Below are 16,041 nucleotides of genomic sequence, written 5' to 3'. Positions count from 1 at the left end.
TCAAGGAGAAAGGGACCTTTGAGTGTATCCTAGTGTCAGCAGGCAGACCATGGGGACATCAAAGTGCTTTACTACTGGGAATTCACATGTGTGGGTAGGACGCACCAGTGAAAATTCCACATCTCAGGAGAGCAGGGGGTGGGGTGCCCAGGGCTCAGAGCCAGGGACAGGGACAGAGCAGAGCCCTGGGCCCACCATCCTCCCAGCTTCACATTGGGGGGGTTGGGGTGCAGCCCAGCTGTGGGTTTTGGAAGACTGCATAGCTCATAAAATCTTGTCCTCTTTCCCTTTTCACTTTGCCCTGGGCAACCCGGGACGCCTGCCCAGCACTCGGGACACGTCTGTGTCCCCTGCCCCATAATGTCTCTGCCTTTCCTCCCAGTGGGGCCCTTCCTGACAGGGAGAGGACCGGGGTCTGGGGGCTCAGGGGCACAGATGGAGGGCCTGGGAGGGGCCCTGCTCCCCACATCCCCCTTCCCTGGTTAAGGATTTTTTGCTCAAAGGGCCAAGGAAATGTTGGTGGGTACAACCCCAGAGGCTGCAGCCTCTTTCTGGGCAGCATGGAGGTCACACTTGCGTAGACAACAGAGCCAGGCGGTCGGCTTTGGGGCCCTCATGCCCTGGTGGTGTCCTCAGATCCGGATGTGGAAGGTGCTGGAAAGAGAGGAAGGGCCCTCAGCAGAAAGCTCACTGAACCCCAGCCCAGTGTCGACCGGTCCCTTAGGAGGACACGGCTGACTAACTCCAAGCGGGGGGGCCAGTCGTCCCCAGGGGCCGCACCTGAGGAAGTCAGGGGCCTTGGCGATCATGTCCTCAAAGTCCGCGAAGCCCAGCTTGCCGTCCCCATCCAGGTCCGCCTCCTCAATGACCTTGTCACACACAAGCACCACCTCATCCTCATCTAGCTCCGACTTAGTGAGCCGTGCCAGCGTGCGCTCCAAGTCCTCCTTGCAGATGAAGTTGTCTGTGTTGAAGTCTGCGGGCAGGTAGGTGGGGGTGCTCAGGCCGGGCCCCCAACATGCCACCCCATGTGCCCAGGCCCCGGCTGACTACCACAACCCACAGGCCAACACTCATGACCCCATGACACCTCTGCCATGGCTGCAGGTATGAACCTAGCCTGAGATGCTTGCAAGTCCAAGTCTGAGGCTTGGGTCACCAGGCCTCCTGCCACACCTGCAGTACGACCCGTGTGCCCTCAGGAGCAGAGGGAAGCAAGGCCCAGGAAGGCCAGTGACTAAATCAAGCTCAGAGAGCTGCTTGGAGGGGGAGGCAGGATACTGCCTGGGCCTGTTGCCGCTAAGCACCCCTGCCCAAACACGTTCTTTACACTGCACCACAGGGCCTCCCGCAGGCCCCCCAGCAGGCTGGTCGTGGTCAGAAGACTCAGAAGCCCCTTGGAGGGAGGCCCAGGCTGGCCCCTGGGCACATCTGGCAGAAGGCACCACCACTGCCCAAAGCACAGCCGCACGGCTTGCAGCAGTAGCTTGCAGCAGTGACTACACCCTCCCCTCATTTTCAGCTCAGCTTCTGGATCTTGGCCCCCTCCTCTGCCCAGAGTGCCCCTCCCACTTGTCTATCCAGCAAATTCCCATTGGCACCCCCGGGGGGCTTTCTAAGCCTTAGGGCTCCCCACTCCTGGGCCTCTGCCACTAGCCACACCCTGACGAAAAGGGCAGTGATGAAGAGCGTCCCCACTAGCAGGCATGTCACACGCTCTGCCTCATGGCCCCGCCTACACAAGCTGAGTGGTAGGTCCAGGGAGAGTCCCTATCATACACAGATGAAGAAACAGGTCCTGCAAGGGGCATGTGATCTGAAGGGACATCCCTGGTCAGGACCAGGGCCCAAAGCCCAGCCCCTTGACAGGTACCTCCACATTGGCCCATGAGTGCCTCTGGGGTCGGCATGGGTAAGAGTCACCTCCACCCCCCTGGGGGCTCCCGGGAAGCTCTGTGGGGATGTGCTGGCTGGCTGGACTCCTGTGCCCCTTTGCTGTGGTGAAGCCAAGGCCCAGGGAGGGCGTGACCTTTGCTGGAAGTCAGGCCCCAACACCAAGCCCTGTCCCCCGGGTGCCTTTCCTGCTGTCCCGCAGCTGGGGCAGCAGTGAGCCTCGGTGCTGCCGTCCCTGCCCCCTCCCCACCCAGCTGTACTCCCATCGTTCACTGGCAGACGACAGCCTGCCCTGTGAGTAATGCCCCATGTGAGATGTGGAGGGTGGACCCACTGATGCGCACACATACGGCAGTGCTGCGTGCACCCAGACCAGGCCTCTGATGTGGGCACAGTGGCTACAAGAGGAGAAAGCATGAGAGGCTCCGGAGCCACAGGGTGGCCACAGGTGCTGGGACAGGCTTGTCGGGGCTCCTCTGCTAGCAGGGACCCAGCCCTCCCTGGAACTCCACCTCAGGAAGGTAGGCAGTCCATGAAGGTCCATCCTCTGGAGCCCAGTGCCCTCTGGTGGTCAGCATGACCGTGGCGCTGGGAGCCTGCTGCCTGGCAGAGGCCCCTCCCCAGCCCCCTACCTCTGGCTCACACCTCAGAATCCAGAACTGCCCACCTGCAATCCTGTGGCGCCCTGGAGCCCCGGCACCTGGTCCACGTTCCCTAGCTGGCTCCTCACAGCCTGTCCTGTGACCTCCTCATGAAACCTGGCACCTCCCTACTGTTCCATCCACTGGGCACACCTGCCCCTACCTGTGGTGTCCACGTGGCCCCCCTTGCTCCCAGGCCCCTGCACCCCTACATGCTGCCACCCGCAGGTATGCAGTCCTCTAGGCCCATACCGTAGATCTTGAAGGCATAGTTTGCCTTGAGCTCTCGGGGTGCTGACTCACACAGCACGGAGAACATGTCCACAAAGTCATTGAAGGTAAGGTTCCCCTCGCCATCCTCAGAAAAAGCCTCTACGATCCTTTCCTTGAAGGGGTTCTCCTGCAGGAAACAACCAGCATCACATGGGTACATGGGGACTGAGCGGACTCAGGAAAGACAGCAATGATGTGTGTGGCCTTGGACAAGTGACCTAACCCCTCTGAGCCCCCACATCCCCATCTGCAAAGTGGGGATGACAAATGGGCCTGCTGAGCTGGTATGCAAGGGGCTGGATAAAGTATGACAGGTGGGGGTGCAAAGCCAGGCTGAGGTACACTCACAGCAGGCACTGCCTCATGTCAAGCAGGGGCACCCCCCACCACTGCTCAGAGGGGTTCACAGGGGTGCCTGCCTCGACGTGGAAGAGAAGAGGCGGCCCAGGGCACAGGCAGGGGACAGGGTCACGGGAGGCAGAGGTGGGGCCCCTGAGGCTCGGAGAAAGGGCCGGGATAAGCAACAGGACTCGGAGGGGCAGTCAGAACCCGGGCCATCACCAGACTGCTCAGGGCCTCTAGCCCCAGGGATCCTCCCTCTGATCCCAGGTCTCTCGGGGCTCTTCTTTAGAGTCCCCCACCCCAACTGGGCTTGGCCACTCCCACTCTGTGCCTGCGTGGCTACTGCCAGTGCCCCTGCCCCTGCAGTGATCCTCTGAGCCAGGGCGCAGGCTTCTCTAGGCAGACTGGACACCTGCCCAGGGGCAAGCCTGGGCCTCACTGTCCCTTGGGACTGAGGTCAGGGCCAGGACACAGGCCAGAGAGGATGCCACATGGTGCTGTGACCCCAGAGTCACACATCCAAGGCCTAGCAAGGGGCTAGTGGCAAAGTCCCACAGCAGTGTAGAGTCCTGCCCCCATTGCCAACCTCCCCTACTGCCGGAAAGCACTTGACCACCAAAAAACACACAAAATGAAACTTTTGTGTCAGATACATGTGTGGTCAGAGGTCCAGCAGGATCGGCGTTGCCTGGGAGCTTGCTGGAAAACAGAATCTCGGCCCACACCACCCACACTTGCTGACCCCATGTGCCTGTGTGTATTCTGGGCTGAGAAGGGAGGGTGCGGATGACCTGCTGTGAGAGGCCAAAGCCAGAAGAGGACACAGAATTATCCAAAAAAGCAGACGCAAGGGGGCGCCTGGGGGCTCAGTCGGTGGAGTATGGGACTCTTGGTCTTGGCCCTGTCCGTGATCCATGATCTCAGGCCGAGTCCTACAGGGCTCTGTGCACCTTGTTGGCTTCCACCTCTCCCTCTTAAGTAAATACATAAAAACTTAAGGGAAAAAAAAACAGACACAAGTCCTGCCACATGGAGCCAACTGGCCATCTCACAAGGGGGCAGCAGTGAGCATGGCACCCTATGGCCCCATATATGGAACTCCTGTGTTTAGAGCACAGGGGAGGAAACAGGTACAGAGGACCCTTTTCCTGTTTCCTGAAACAGTTCAGTGACCCTTTTGGGCCCACACAGCCACAAAGGGTAGATCCGGCCTCAACCCAGGTCTGGGGGCCTCTGTTGTACCCCCAGCCCACCTGCCCAGCAGCCCTGACCTCTCTCGTACCCGGAGCTCCGGCATCTGGATGATGAGGCTCATGGGCACGTGGACGATGGGGCTCTTCCGGTAGTCCATCGGGACGAGGTTGGGAGCCAGCTCGTAGAACCGTGCATGGAGCCTACAAGGGAGACAGAGGGGAAGAGCTGAAGGGGGTGCTCCTTCTGAGCCCCAGCGGCCAAGGCTGCCCCACTTGCACCCAGATGCACTATGGCCCCAGCACAGGGAGGTTAAGAGCCATTTGTCTAGGACCACACAACTGTCAGAGACCAGGGCCCATAGCTGGAATGAAGGTCTGGAGATCCAGAGCAATGATTCTTCACCACTCTGCCCCAGGCCTAAAGCTGCTGAAGCCCAGGCCCAGTGCTGGCCCGTCCCCAAGCCAGGCTCTGAGGGTTGGGTCTCTGGAAGCTGCCAGCAGCCCCCACTCACATCCACAGGAGGCTAGTGTGAACCAACCCGGACCCCGGGCCAGGTCCCTAGCTCCTCCCACCTCGCTGGGCAGCCCGCCACTCAGAACACAAGTCCACCTGCACACTGCACAGAACCTCAAGGGTGTGAGGCCACCTGACCCTGGCTAAGGTGGAGGTCCCTCCCTGATGATTCAGTCCTCTCCTGCCCTATCCACACCCCTAACATCCTAGAGAACAGCCCCCAACTTTAGCCCCAAATACAGTGTAATTCCAATGAAGCCATGTCCATGACATGCTGCCAGACAAGGGGACAAGCTGCCAGGGGCCCAGGGGGCGGGACCCTGCTCAAGATGAGGTCCAAGACTGCTGGGGATGGGACTGAAGTGGCCCCACCTGCCCTGCTACCCTAAAGCCAGGACACACTTCAAGGTCCCCCCGGAGCAGGTCCGGCAGCACAGCCACCCAGCCCTCTCCAGCAGAGCATATAAGCACTCGCTGGGCTCCCACAGGTAACATCAGCCCCACTGAGCAAGTGCTCCCTCTGTGCCGGGCTCTGCAACAATCCCCCATGTGGATTAATCAATCTCCAAACCACCCCAACAGGTGGGTGTTAAGTCTCTCCATTTCTCAGGTATGGAAACCGAGGCTTCGACGGTTAGGAGCCTGTCCCAGCACACCAGAGTAGTGGGGTGAGGGCTGAACCTAAGGCAGAGCCCAAAGCCATGAGCCCACTCCCCCAGTCACAAATTCCCAAAAGCCCTGAAACCACAAGGAAGTTCCATGGCTTAGATACACAGAGCTGGAGGGAAAAAACCCAAAGCCTGTCCCTTGCCAGTGAGCAGGTATTGGGTTACAGGACCAAGCAGGACTCTCCCCCAGGGGCACGAGGGCTTTCTTTGCTCTTGCTTTTGGTGTTGAGGAAAAATCTGTCCTTTTTTACTATCCCCAAACACGGAAACAGGACTTACCACAATTAACGCAACTGTTTTCGTGTACTCCACAGATATGTTAAACTGCCAGCTGTAACAATGTCCCCTGCTCCTGCTCCTTGACCCTGACATGCTGGGATTTGATGCTGGATGTCCCTGGGGGTCGCCTGACACCTCCAAAGTCACGTGGGGTGGCTGCAGCAGATCAAGGCTGGAGCCCTGCCCACACCTCAGTAGCTGGTGGGCCAACCCACTGGCGAGTGAGTGAACCCCTATCCGTCCTCACACGTGTGGGCGTCAGAGGACACCCTGCTAAAAGCACCTGGCCCTTAGTTGCCTGCCTGTCAAGGGCACCCCGCAAGGGGGGACCTGGTGGAGGGGCTGAGTGCTGGCAGGTCGAGGTGTCCCTTGGAGTGGAAAGGCCAACTTCTGCCCTTACTCTAGAACTAAGTGACTCTGCAATTTTTTTTGGGGGGGGGGGCACTCAACAAGAATTTGGAAGGCCGAATCACTGTGAAAGAAAGTGCAAACAGGGAACCACATCCCTGCTACCCCTCCTGCCTGCGCAAGCCGTGACTTCTGGGAAACTCTTGGGAGTCCGCTGTCAGGCCCAGGGGCAGGCCTCCCTACCCTTTGCACCCAGCCTCCGTGCTACGTGGGCCGTTTCAGAGCACAGGGCAAACCAGTAGATGCCTCCCCAACTATTTTAGAGAGTGAACGAGCACCCTGCCAGTTGAACCCAACGGGCAGTGTGCACAGCGGGCCAACGGCATCACACACGTGATACACACACCCTGGACAGTACTAGCACATCAAGTCCAACAGTGCTATTAGATTCAAGCATTCGGGCCGCAGAGGACTCCTGCCAGGAGTGCAAGGACAGACCAGAGTTTGAAAATCTGTGACTACAAATCATATGAATAGGTTAAAATTTTTTTAATTAACTCAGTAGCTGCATTTGTGACTGCATGGTTATATGAACACAGAAAAAAACCCAATAGTATTCACCCCATATTTACAGCGATGGCCCCCACAAGGTCAGAGCAGACAGGAGGGAGGGGAAGGGGCTGGCTGCCACTTACTACCTCACCCACGGCTGAACTGCTGGAATTTTTAGAGTATTTATTTATACAAACAAGTATTTTTAAAGTATTAACTTTTATCAATAATAAATCTTAAAATCCTCCATGAAACAGAAAAAAAAAGGATACTCTACATTGTCAATACCATACTTAAACTGTGAATTGCCAGAGATGTGTCCAGGAGAACAGGGCGCCCATTGTCACTATCGTTACATGGTATCTGCCCACGAGCCCTGGTTAATGTCATCAGAGAGGGGCAGGCAGTATGTGTAAATATTGGAAAGGAGAAGGCAAAGTATTTGCCAAAACCAAAAATAATCAATTTAAAAACCATCTGAATGAGAAAGGGCTCAGCAGCCCTTCTACACAAAAGTTTTCTTTGTACCCACATCAGCATATTAAAAAATAAGAGGGGATCCCTGGGTAGCTCAGCGGTTTAGGGCCGCTTTCAGCTCAGGGCATGATCCTAGAGACCCGGGATCAAGTCCCACAGGCTCCCTGCATGGAGCCTGCTTCTCCCTCTGCCTGTGTCTCTGTCTCTCTGTCTCTCTCTCTCTCTCTCTGTCTCTCATGAATAAATAAATAGAATCTTGCAAAAATAAAAATAAAAAAAGATACAGGGACTCCCGGGTGGCTCAGCAGTTTAGCATCTGCCTTTGGCTCTGGTCATGATCCTGGGGTCCTGGGATGGAGTCCCGCATCGGACTCCCTGCAATGGAGCCTGCTTCTTCCTCTGCCTACGTCTCTGCTTCCCTCTCTGTGTGTCTCATGAATAAATAAAATCTTTAAAAACCAAAAATAAGATATATATAAAAGACCTAATTCACAATAGGAAAAAAACACACCAAAATCCCCCAGAAAAACGAAGTATAAGATAAATACAAAGTGTGTAGAAGATATAACATATTTAGGCAGAATCTTATAATCGTGACAACTATTTCTTCATTGTCCTGCAAAATGAATACAATCTTTTTTTTTTTAAGATTTTATTTGATTTATTCATGAGACACACATACACACATACACACACACAGAGGCAGAGACACAGAGGGAGAAGCAGGCTCCATGCAGGGAGCCCGATGTGGGCCTCAATCCCAGGTCTCTGGGATCATGCCCTGGGCTGCAGGCAGCACTAAACCGCTGAGCCACCCGGGCTGCCCAAATGAATACAATCTTAACCACAATCTGCAATGGAATGATTTAAGAACTTACAAGAACATGTGACATGATTCACAGGTTTGTGGGGCAGAATAAATGCAGGAGGGTGGGGATGGCCCTGAAGGAAGGATGTCTGGGGAGTATCGGCCTCTGGGATGTGAAAACAGTTTGAAGAACAGCAGGTCACCCCACAGCCCAGGGATGCCCAGTGTGAGGGAAGACAGTCCATAGCAAACAGCACTGGAAATCACAGACACTTGGATTCTTCTGGAAGTCACAGACTGGTGGTCCACATTTAGGCCAAGCGTGCACGTTAACAATAACTAAGTTTAACTAAAATATAGGTTTTATAGTTGCCCAAACCTACAAATGAAAGCCCTGGATGAAGAATCTGGATCTGCCCAAGGCAACCAACCCCTGGACTGGGGAGGGGACCAGAGAACCCTCTTACAGCAACTCCCCGACGGGGCTCCACTTATGTACGGCACATCTCTGCCCTGCCGAGTGAGAGGACCTTGGGAAAGTGAATGACTTGGGGGCAGGAGACAAAGATACAGACAGCCAGTGTGCCGGGGGGTTTGGAGGTGGCTGGCGGCATGGGCACAGGGCTGGGATGGCGGATCAGCAGTAAAAATCAAAAGACTTAAAAAGTGCCTATACCTTTTAATACAGAAACCTGTTGGAAATTTATCTCAAAGAAATAATCTGAGGTGTGAGTTATAGTCGTAGTGCCATGAGGCCATTCACTGCAGCGCTAACTATAATGGTGATGTGCAGAAAATCTACGTGTCCAACTAAATGAATTGATAACATGGCCAGGTCATTTCTTTTTTTTACCTATTTTTACATTTTGCCTAAGGAAGAGTAATTTTAAGTAAATTATAAAACAACATGATACAAAATTTTGATACACACTCTCAAAGGAAAAATACTGGACTGATACATACCACAAGGTTCAATACACAGAAGGGTTTAATGGTTATTCTCTGTGAGGAGCAGGATTAGGGGTAACACTTTGTCTTCTCTTGATTGGCTTTATTTTAGAATTTTTCTGGAGTCATCATGTATCACATAGGACGTAAAAAAAATTATAAGTAATTAAAACAAACAACACAAATTCTGAAAATGGCGGGAAAACTAAAGCATGATAAATTAACACCCAGGCAAGCACCACTGGGTGCCCTGAGGGGCAAGGACTCACTGGGGAGCATAGGCTCCCTGTGGGCAGAGGGGAGTCAAGCATACCCACAGGAAGGAAGAGGGGTAAATCAGAGGGGATGAGGGGGCATTGCCCACTGAGGCCCAGTGTTAGGGGTGGAAAAGCTGTACCCTGACCGCAACTGGATCCACTGAGGCGGGGGCAGGGTGGTCGAAGAGGCCTTCCCGACAGTTTGATAGTTATCAATGACCCAGGGCTGCAAGGAACCTGCTGCTCAGGTTTCATCCCGCCATCTGGTGAATACTCAGGGTGCAGCTCACCAGCAATGGTGGGCTGGGGGTGAGGGGGAGGAGGGCCCTGCGTCTGGGGCCTGGCTCTGCTGCTGGCCCTCTCCTTGCCCTGCCTGGACTTGAGATGTGAACAGTGGAGGGGGCTCACTCAGCAAGGGTGGTCAGTTCCTGGTTAAGTCCTCCTGGCCCTTGCTGGGGCCTAGAGAGAAAGCTGGACAAAAGTGAAAGCGCCAAACTGGTAACAGAGCTATCGTGGTTCCTCCAGAGACAATTATCCCACGCACTGCCTGGTCTCACCACCCTTCCTGAGGTGCATGGAGAGGCCCCATGACCCCAGGTAGCCTGTGTTGTGCCCAGGGCCTCCCAGCCACAGGGGCTGGGGCAGGAGACAGCTCCAGGGAACACTGCTATCTCCACGGTCCTTCCCAGCAGCTGCTACAATCATCTTCCTCTCAACACCACCACTCTGCAGAGGCAGCACCAGGCCTGGCCCCTTGGGTCTCCAGTGAGCATTAACACTGTGGCAGAGCCCCAAATGAACCAGAGTATGCAGCAGGGAATTAGGGGGACATCCAGCTGCTAGGAGGGGTGCTTTCTCCCCATTTGAAATCCAGGTCTACTTCGGGCTCTGGGCTGAGCTACAGAGGCTGGGGTGCTAAAGGGTTCAGAGTTGGGCAGGCCAGGGCTGTGGGAGGCAGCCACAGTTTGGGGCCTGTCCTCTCACCCTGCCTCTCCACGGTGGTGAAAGTGGGTGTCCCTATCTACCCAGGCAACAGGTTGAAGAGCAGCCTGGGCAGAGAAAGGCCAAGGGACACTGCCATCTGAGCACAGTGGTCAGGACAGTGACACAGCACAGCTTGCTTGGGAAGCTGTTACTGGCTCTACCCCAGCCTGCCCTGAGACCTCCAGGGAAAGCAAGTAGTCCTGTGACCTTGCCAGCTTTTAATGCCACCTGGTAACTCAGGCCCAGGGCCTGCAAGGCTCCTGGGGCCAGGTTTCCTGGCATTCTGTGGGTCGTGCTATCTGATCCTGGGGCCCTAAGTTGCCAGCCCCTCCTCATCTCTCCCATCAAAGCCAAAGAATGGGGTTGCCCTGGAAAGTGAAGAGCTCGTGGGCAGCTCACGGGTGCTATGGGCATACAGGCCAGGGCCTGGACTTCTGGACCTCCCAGGAGCAGGAAGACATCAGAGTTGGAGCCATGGGCCAGATCTTTGGGTCCTGGCTAAGTGACTGGCCATTTGCTAGCCTCATCCGCAAAGTGGGGATAAAAGGATTCTCCTGTGACATGGTTACAGTGAGGATAAAATGAAAAGGTGCCTGAAACCACCCACCACGGAGCCTGGAGCCTGGCGCACAGTTCAGAGATGCTCGATTCCTGGCAGAAGGATGTGGGCTCAGGCGGGTGGGGAGCTCTCGAGTTCACGGCCGCCTGGCTGATGGTCGTCCACACCTCCAGCCAGCACAGCCAGACCTGCGAGGTCCCCAGCCCCCACCCCAGCTCCGAAGGATGACCGAGAAGCCACTTACTTGAGGATATCCTTCTTATTGAAGAAGGTGCAGTCCTGCAAAGGGAAAACACACACACACAGTCCCTTGCAAGTCTCAGGCTCCTTTTCCCCTCAGGATCTCACAGGAAGGCCCTGGGGCAAAAGACTCACTGTTGCCCCTCCCTGGCCTGCCCCAACCCCTGCCCTACCCAGTCCCTGGCCCAAAGGGCCCTGGAAGCGGCCTCCTGAAGCTCTTGACCTGGCCCAGGAACCATGTGCATGGGGTGGGGGACTGTGAAGCTCCTTGAGGGAGCTCATTCACAGGCAAATAGAATGGTCAAAGGTGGAAGCCACTGATTTGCGGACTGCCCTGTGGGACAGCAGAGAGAGGGGCTGCGAGACAAGTCAGGTGTAAGGGCCACAGGGGTGCGCCATCCACACTATAGCCCCGTAGCACTGTGTGTGTGTGGCTGTGGGCAGCAGCTCATGTGCACAGACAGAGGGTTCCAGGTACACAGGCTGGACAAGCTACAGCATCTATCTAGCATCTGAAGCTGCAGGAATTAGATGAGGTCACATGGGAGACAGTGGAGGCTAGGAGTGTGGGAAAGAGTGTGGGAAAGTAGGATCAAGGAGGCAGGTGGGCAGGGAGGAACTGCTGCCATCTGGACAGACGCAAGGGCAGAGGCTTCCAGGGACCCTCGGGCAGGCATTTCCCAGGGTGGGGGCAGTTCTCAGATCCTAAGGTTGCCCGCTCATGGACTCATTTCTGGTGTCTTGCCTTTGTCTGGATGGCCTGCCTGGTGATGATGGCCACTATTCCAGGCCACGATGGTTAAGTATGGAGGTGAAAAGATCCCAGCAGCAAAAGGCCTTTGTGCCTATCCCTGCTCCCTGGCCCCTCTAGCTTTGCCAGCTGTTGCCCCATGAAGGAACGCAGCACTTAGGCTCTGTTGAGCCCAGAGCCTCCTGGGGCAGCGTGCTGACCAGAGCTGGCTCTAACGAGGGGCTCACGGCTGCAGTCCAGCCTTGCAGCCAGCCAGGCCTGCCCAGGATGAGACCTAAAGCCACTAGGCACTGGAGCAGCTTGGACTGGGCAAGTGACTGGGCACAGGTGACTGGGCAAACATCCAGGGACCCACTGGGTGCCTACGGTAGAGCTGAGGGGGGCTGGTAGGCTCCACATAGTCAGTGTGACCTTCTGGGCCACATGCCACTACCCAAAAGGTAGACTAAGAGCCCTTATGCTGCCTACCCACCTGGAGGGTGAGGCTTGGCTTTAGGCCATAGCTCCTCTGCTTCCTCCCCACCAAGCATGGATACCCTGCAGGCTTAAGACTCAGACCAGCATGGACTGTGTGGACTGATTACCTAAAGACCTAGATACCTGGAGCAGGCCCCAGGGGCAGACCTCCCTCAGCCCCCAGGCTGGTTCTGTGGCCTGAAGGAGATAGTGAGAAGGGCCAGGGCTTTCCCCACCAGCCTGGCGGGGGTGTCAGCATAACCAGAACAGGGAGAGGCCTGACTTCTGCTCTGTCCCCCTGGCCTGTCCTCTCTCCTTTGCCCTGGGAAGGAAGAGTCTGGGTCCCAAACCAAGGGCCCCACAAGCAAAAGATGAAAAAGCTTCTCACAGGACCCTGGTCCCTTATCAAAACCACTTATACCTAACTATGTCAATGCTCTTCAAGGTGTGCTTCCTGGATCAGCAGACCCGATTCTCAGGGCCCACTCCAAACCTACTGAATCACCAACTTGGGGGAGAGGGGGCAGGAATCTGCATCTTTAAAAGATCCTCGGGTGACTCAGTGGTTTGGCGCCTGCCTTTGGCCCAGGGCGCGATCCTGGAGTCCCGGGATCGAGTCCCACGTCCGGCTCCCGGCATGGAGCCTGCTTCTCCCTCTGCCTGTGTCTCTGCCTCTCTCTCTGTGTCTATCATGAATAAATAAATACATCTTTAAAAAAATAAAAAATAAATAAAAGATCCTCCATTCCCAGTGATGCCGATGCCTGCTAAAGTGAGGGCCTCAGCTCTAGAGCAGAATCACCTGGGGAGCTCCTGTGCCCTCTTTCAGCACGGACCAGGTCAATTAAAGCAGAATCCCTGAGGTAGAGCCAGGCATCAGAGTTTTCAGAGCTCTTCCGGCGGCTGCACTATACAGCCCAGGCTGAGAACCACACCCCCACCAGGCCATGACCATCACAGGCCTGGTCCACAGGGGCTCTGATTACCCAATTTTGTTCAATCCTCATCATTAGCCATGGTGGGGGAGGGGGACTGGTGTTATCTCCCCATTCTGTCCCCGTTCTGTAGGTGAGAAATTTGAGGTTCAGTGAAGTGGTTAGCTGGCTCTCAGCTGCACATGCAGCCCAGGACTGACTGCAACTCAGGCCTTTGTGATTCTTGACCACAGTCCATTGGGAACAGAGCCCACCCATGACCACTGTATGCTGACTGCATCTGCTGTGTTATCTCGGGACCTGGCACCTTGTGTGTGCTCAATATGGCAGGTGGTATGAGGAATCAGGCCTCCACATATGTGGAGCCTCTCACTGACTGAAGGTGTCAGTGAAGACATTGGCCCTGCCTACCCTAACCTCTCTCCTCTCTGAACACATGCAACAGCTGCCCATAGGTTTTCTTTCTTTCTTTCTTTTTTTTTTTTTTAATTCATGAGAAACACAAAGAGGAGAGAGAGAGGCAGAGACGCAGGCAGAGGGAGAAGCAGGCTCCAGGCAGGGAGCCCGACATGGGACTCGATCCCAGGTCTCCAGGATCACACCATGGGCTGAAGGTGGTGCTAAACTGCTAAGCCACCTGGGCTGCCCGTGCCTCTAGGTTTTCAACATTACCAACAAAGCTGCCATGAACCAGCTCATCAACTGACGTTTTGCTTTGTCCTCTGTTGACTCATCGCAAGAAGGTAGCTTACAGGGGATCAACATGGCAGGAACCTTAAAAGGTTCTCAGGGTTCTGAGTAGCTTGGTGGCGTTGGCAAAAGAAAAGGTCTGTAATCATTCAAATTTCTGTCTTGCTTTGGATCCTTAGGTGGAGAGAAGAGGGGAGTCCACAGGTGAGTTACAGGACTTGCTCTTAACTGAGCTGCCTGAGAACAGAGCAGAGAGCAGGGCCAAAGCAGCAGTGGTGGGTTCTGGGGAAGGCTGGGTCCTGTTTTGTAGTTTGAAGGGTTTGGGGGATGGATCGATTGATCAGGAAGGCAGAGGAGTCTGGAGAGAAGCCTGCACTTAAGAGTCACTGGCACCTGCATGGGGGTGGGGTGTCTATAACTGGGGCCCTGTCTGGCATGGGGCTGGCTGGCTGGACAGCAGAGGGAGGGGTGTTGGGGCTCTCAGGTTCCCTGGGGATGGGGAGGGGGGTTGGTGGCAGTAACTGGGGCACTGGCTGGCGAGGGGCCAGTGGACAGAGGGAGGGGGGCTGGGGCTCTCAGGTCTCTTCAGCTCTCATTTCTCCAGCCTGTGTGGCCCTGGAGGAGGATCACAACCCAACACTGGGCCTGGCTCCAAAGGGTAACCCGTAACCCAATGCCAGGCTGGTCTGAGTGGAAACCCAGGCTCTCACCCCCACGGGGCCACTCTTCACTTGTGAGCATGGTCTACGAACTTGGCTGTGCCCACCTCCAAGCCTGCACCATCTCTGAACCTTGCAGAGCAAAAGCCCCCCTTCCCTCCTGGCACTCCGCAGCCCACTAAGGCCCTCCCCTAGGGCAGGCTGGGAAGGCTGGCCTCTAGGAAGGCTGGCTGGCAGGACTCCAGGACACCCAGCTCACACAGGCCCTGCCCCCAAACTAACCTGAAGGGACGGGCTCCTCAGCCTCCGTCTACTCTTCTGGAACACAGGTGATAACCACCCGCTGTGAGGGCACCCATTCTGGGGCCTGGTACACAGCAGGCGCCCACGAGTGTGGCTCTGGCGCCTTCCCAGGGCCTCACGTGGAGCTGACAACTGTTGACAGCCAGGGTTTCTGAGGCAAAGGGGCCTTTCTTCACCTCTGTCCACATCACAGGACTCACATGTCAAGTCCATTACCAAAATAAAAACTGGCGAAGGCAGCAGGCGGTGCTCATCTCCCCACAGCACACACTGCACCTGCGCCCCTGCCCAGGAGTGGGAGTGGGGTGGGGGCATCCAGTAGGGCCTCCACCGAGGAAGAGCACCCACCAAGGGAGGGAGGAGAGAGCCTGGTGCCTCAAGGGAGCTGTGGACAGTCCAGGGTGGCTGCAGGGCACAGGGCAGGGGAGGGGTGTGGGAGGCTGCAGGAGCCCGCGGGTCAGGCTGTGGGGCTTCATCCTGCACCAGGAACCCCCCAAGCCATCAGGGGGTCTTCATCCTGCACCCCGTCCTGAAACTGTGGGCAGCGGGCTGTGGATCTCGCTCCAGCCGGCCTCCTGGCTCTGGACGGGGGGGTCCAGCGGGGTCTGGCGGGGGACAGGGAGGTGGGAGGGTGTAGCTGCCGAGGGGCCCGGGGAACCAGCACCTGGCCTGCCTCCTTGCTCCAAGCATCTCCATGCTGGGGCCGGAGGGAAAGACCCCAACAGACAGACAACACACCAACCTAAGCCTGCATTCAGGAGCGGACGCGCCCGCCCGAGCCAGGCGGGACCCCGGTGGCTTCGGGTCCGCACAGACCACGTCTCCTGCGCTGCGGGCCCTCGCTCCAGCCCACGGTCAGTGCCCGCCGAGGACGCGCACGGCGGGAGCGGCAGAGCTGCCCGGGGAGGGCTGGCTCGCCCCCCGCGGCGCGCCCGCCCTCAACGCAAGGCTGGGGAAACTGAGGCTGGAGTCCCGCCCGAGGTCACGCCTCAGCGGGCTCACCTGGTAGTTGTCCAGCTGCTCCTCGGTGAAGATGGTCTGCTTGTTGCCCATGGCGGCCGGAGCCCGAGCCCGCGGCCCCGCGGCCACCCCGAGGCGGGAGCGCGACCGCGAGCCGGGCGGGGGAGAGGCCGCGCGGGGAGAGGCGAGCGACCCCACCCCGTCAGCGGCCCTTCCCGCCGCGGGCGGCGCTGCCCCGCCTCTTCCCGCCTCCGGCCGGGTGCGGCCGGGACTTCCGGCAGGGCGGGGCGGGGACTTCCGGCAGGGCGGGG

At 56.8% G+C, this 16,041-nt stretch overlaps 1 protein-coding gene across 5 annotated transcripts; it reads right to left on the bottom strand.

The window, feature by feature from the left end:
* Window positions 1-50: 50 nt before the first annotated feature.
* On the bottom strand, window positions 51-15,971 carry CIB2 (calcium and integrin binding family member 2). 5 transcript variants are annotated; one of them, XM_055326606.1, is made up of 6 exons: window positions 15,773-15,971; window positions 10,981-11,015; window positions 4,432-4,543; window positions 2,838-2,934; window positions 781-976; window positions 51-654 (listed from the first exon to the last, which is right to left on the bottom strand). In XM_055326606.1, exons 1-6 carry the CDS (start codon window positions 15,821-15,823, stop codon window positions 633-635), a joined length of 513 nt encoding a protein of 170 aa, XP_055182581.1. In that variant the 5' UTR covers window positions 15,824-15,971; the 3' UTR covers window positions 51-632. The 5 variants fall into 5 exon arrangements, with proteins under 5 accessions (XP_055182581.1, XP_055182579.1, XP_055182580.1 ...); XM_055326604.1 differs by having other exon boundaries at window positions 2,787-2,934; window positions 15,773-15,963; XM_055326605.1 differs by lacking the exon at window positions 10,981-11,015 and having other exon boundaries at window positions 2,787-2,934; window positions 4,421-4,543; window positions 15,773-15,967.
* Window positions 15,972-16,041: the final 70 nt, after the last annotated feature.

Source organism: Nyctereutes procyonoides, unplaced genomic scaffold (assembly GCF_905146905.1).
Source record: "Nyctereutes procyonoides isolate TBG_1078 unplaced genomic scaffold, NYPRO_anot_genome, whole genome shotgun sequence".
Taxonomy (NCBI): Eukaryota; Metazoa; Chordata; class Mammalia; order Carnivora; family Canidae; genus Nyctereutes; species Nyctereutes procyonoides.
The sequence above is the reverse complement of the archived record's forward strand: the minus strand, read 5'-3'. Positions and strand labels throughout refer to the sequence as shown.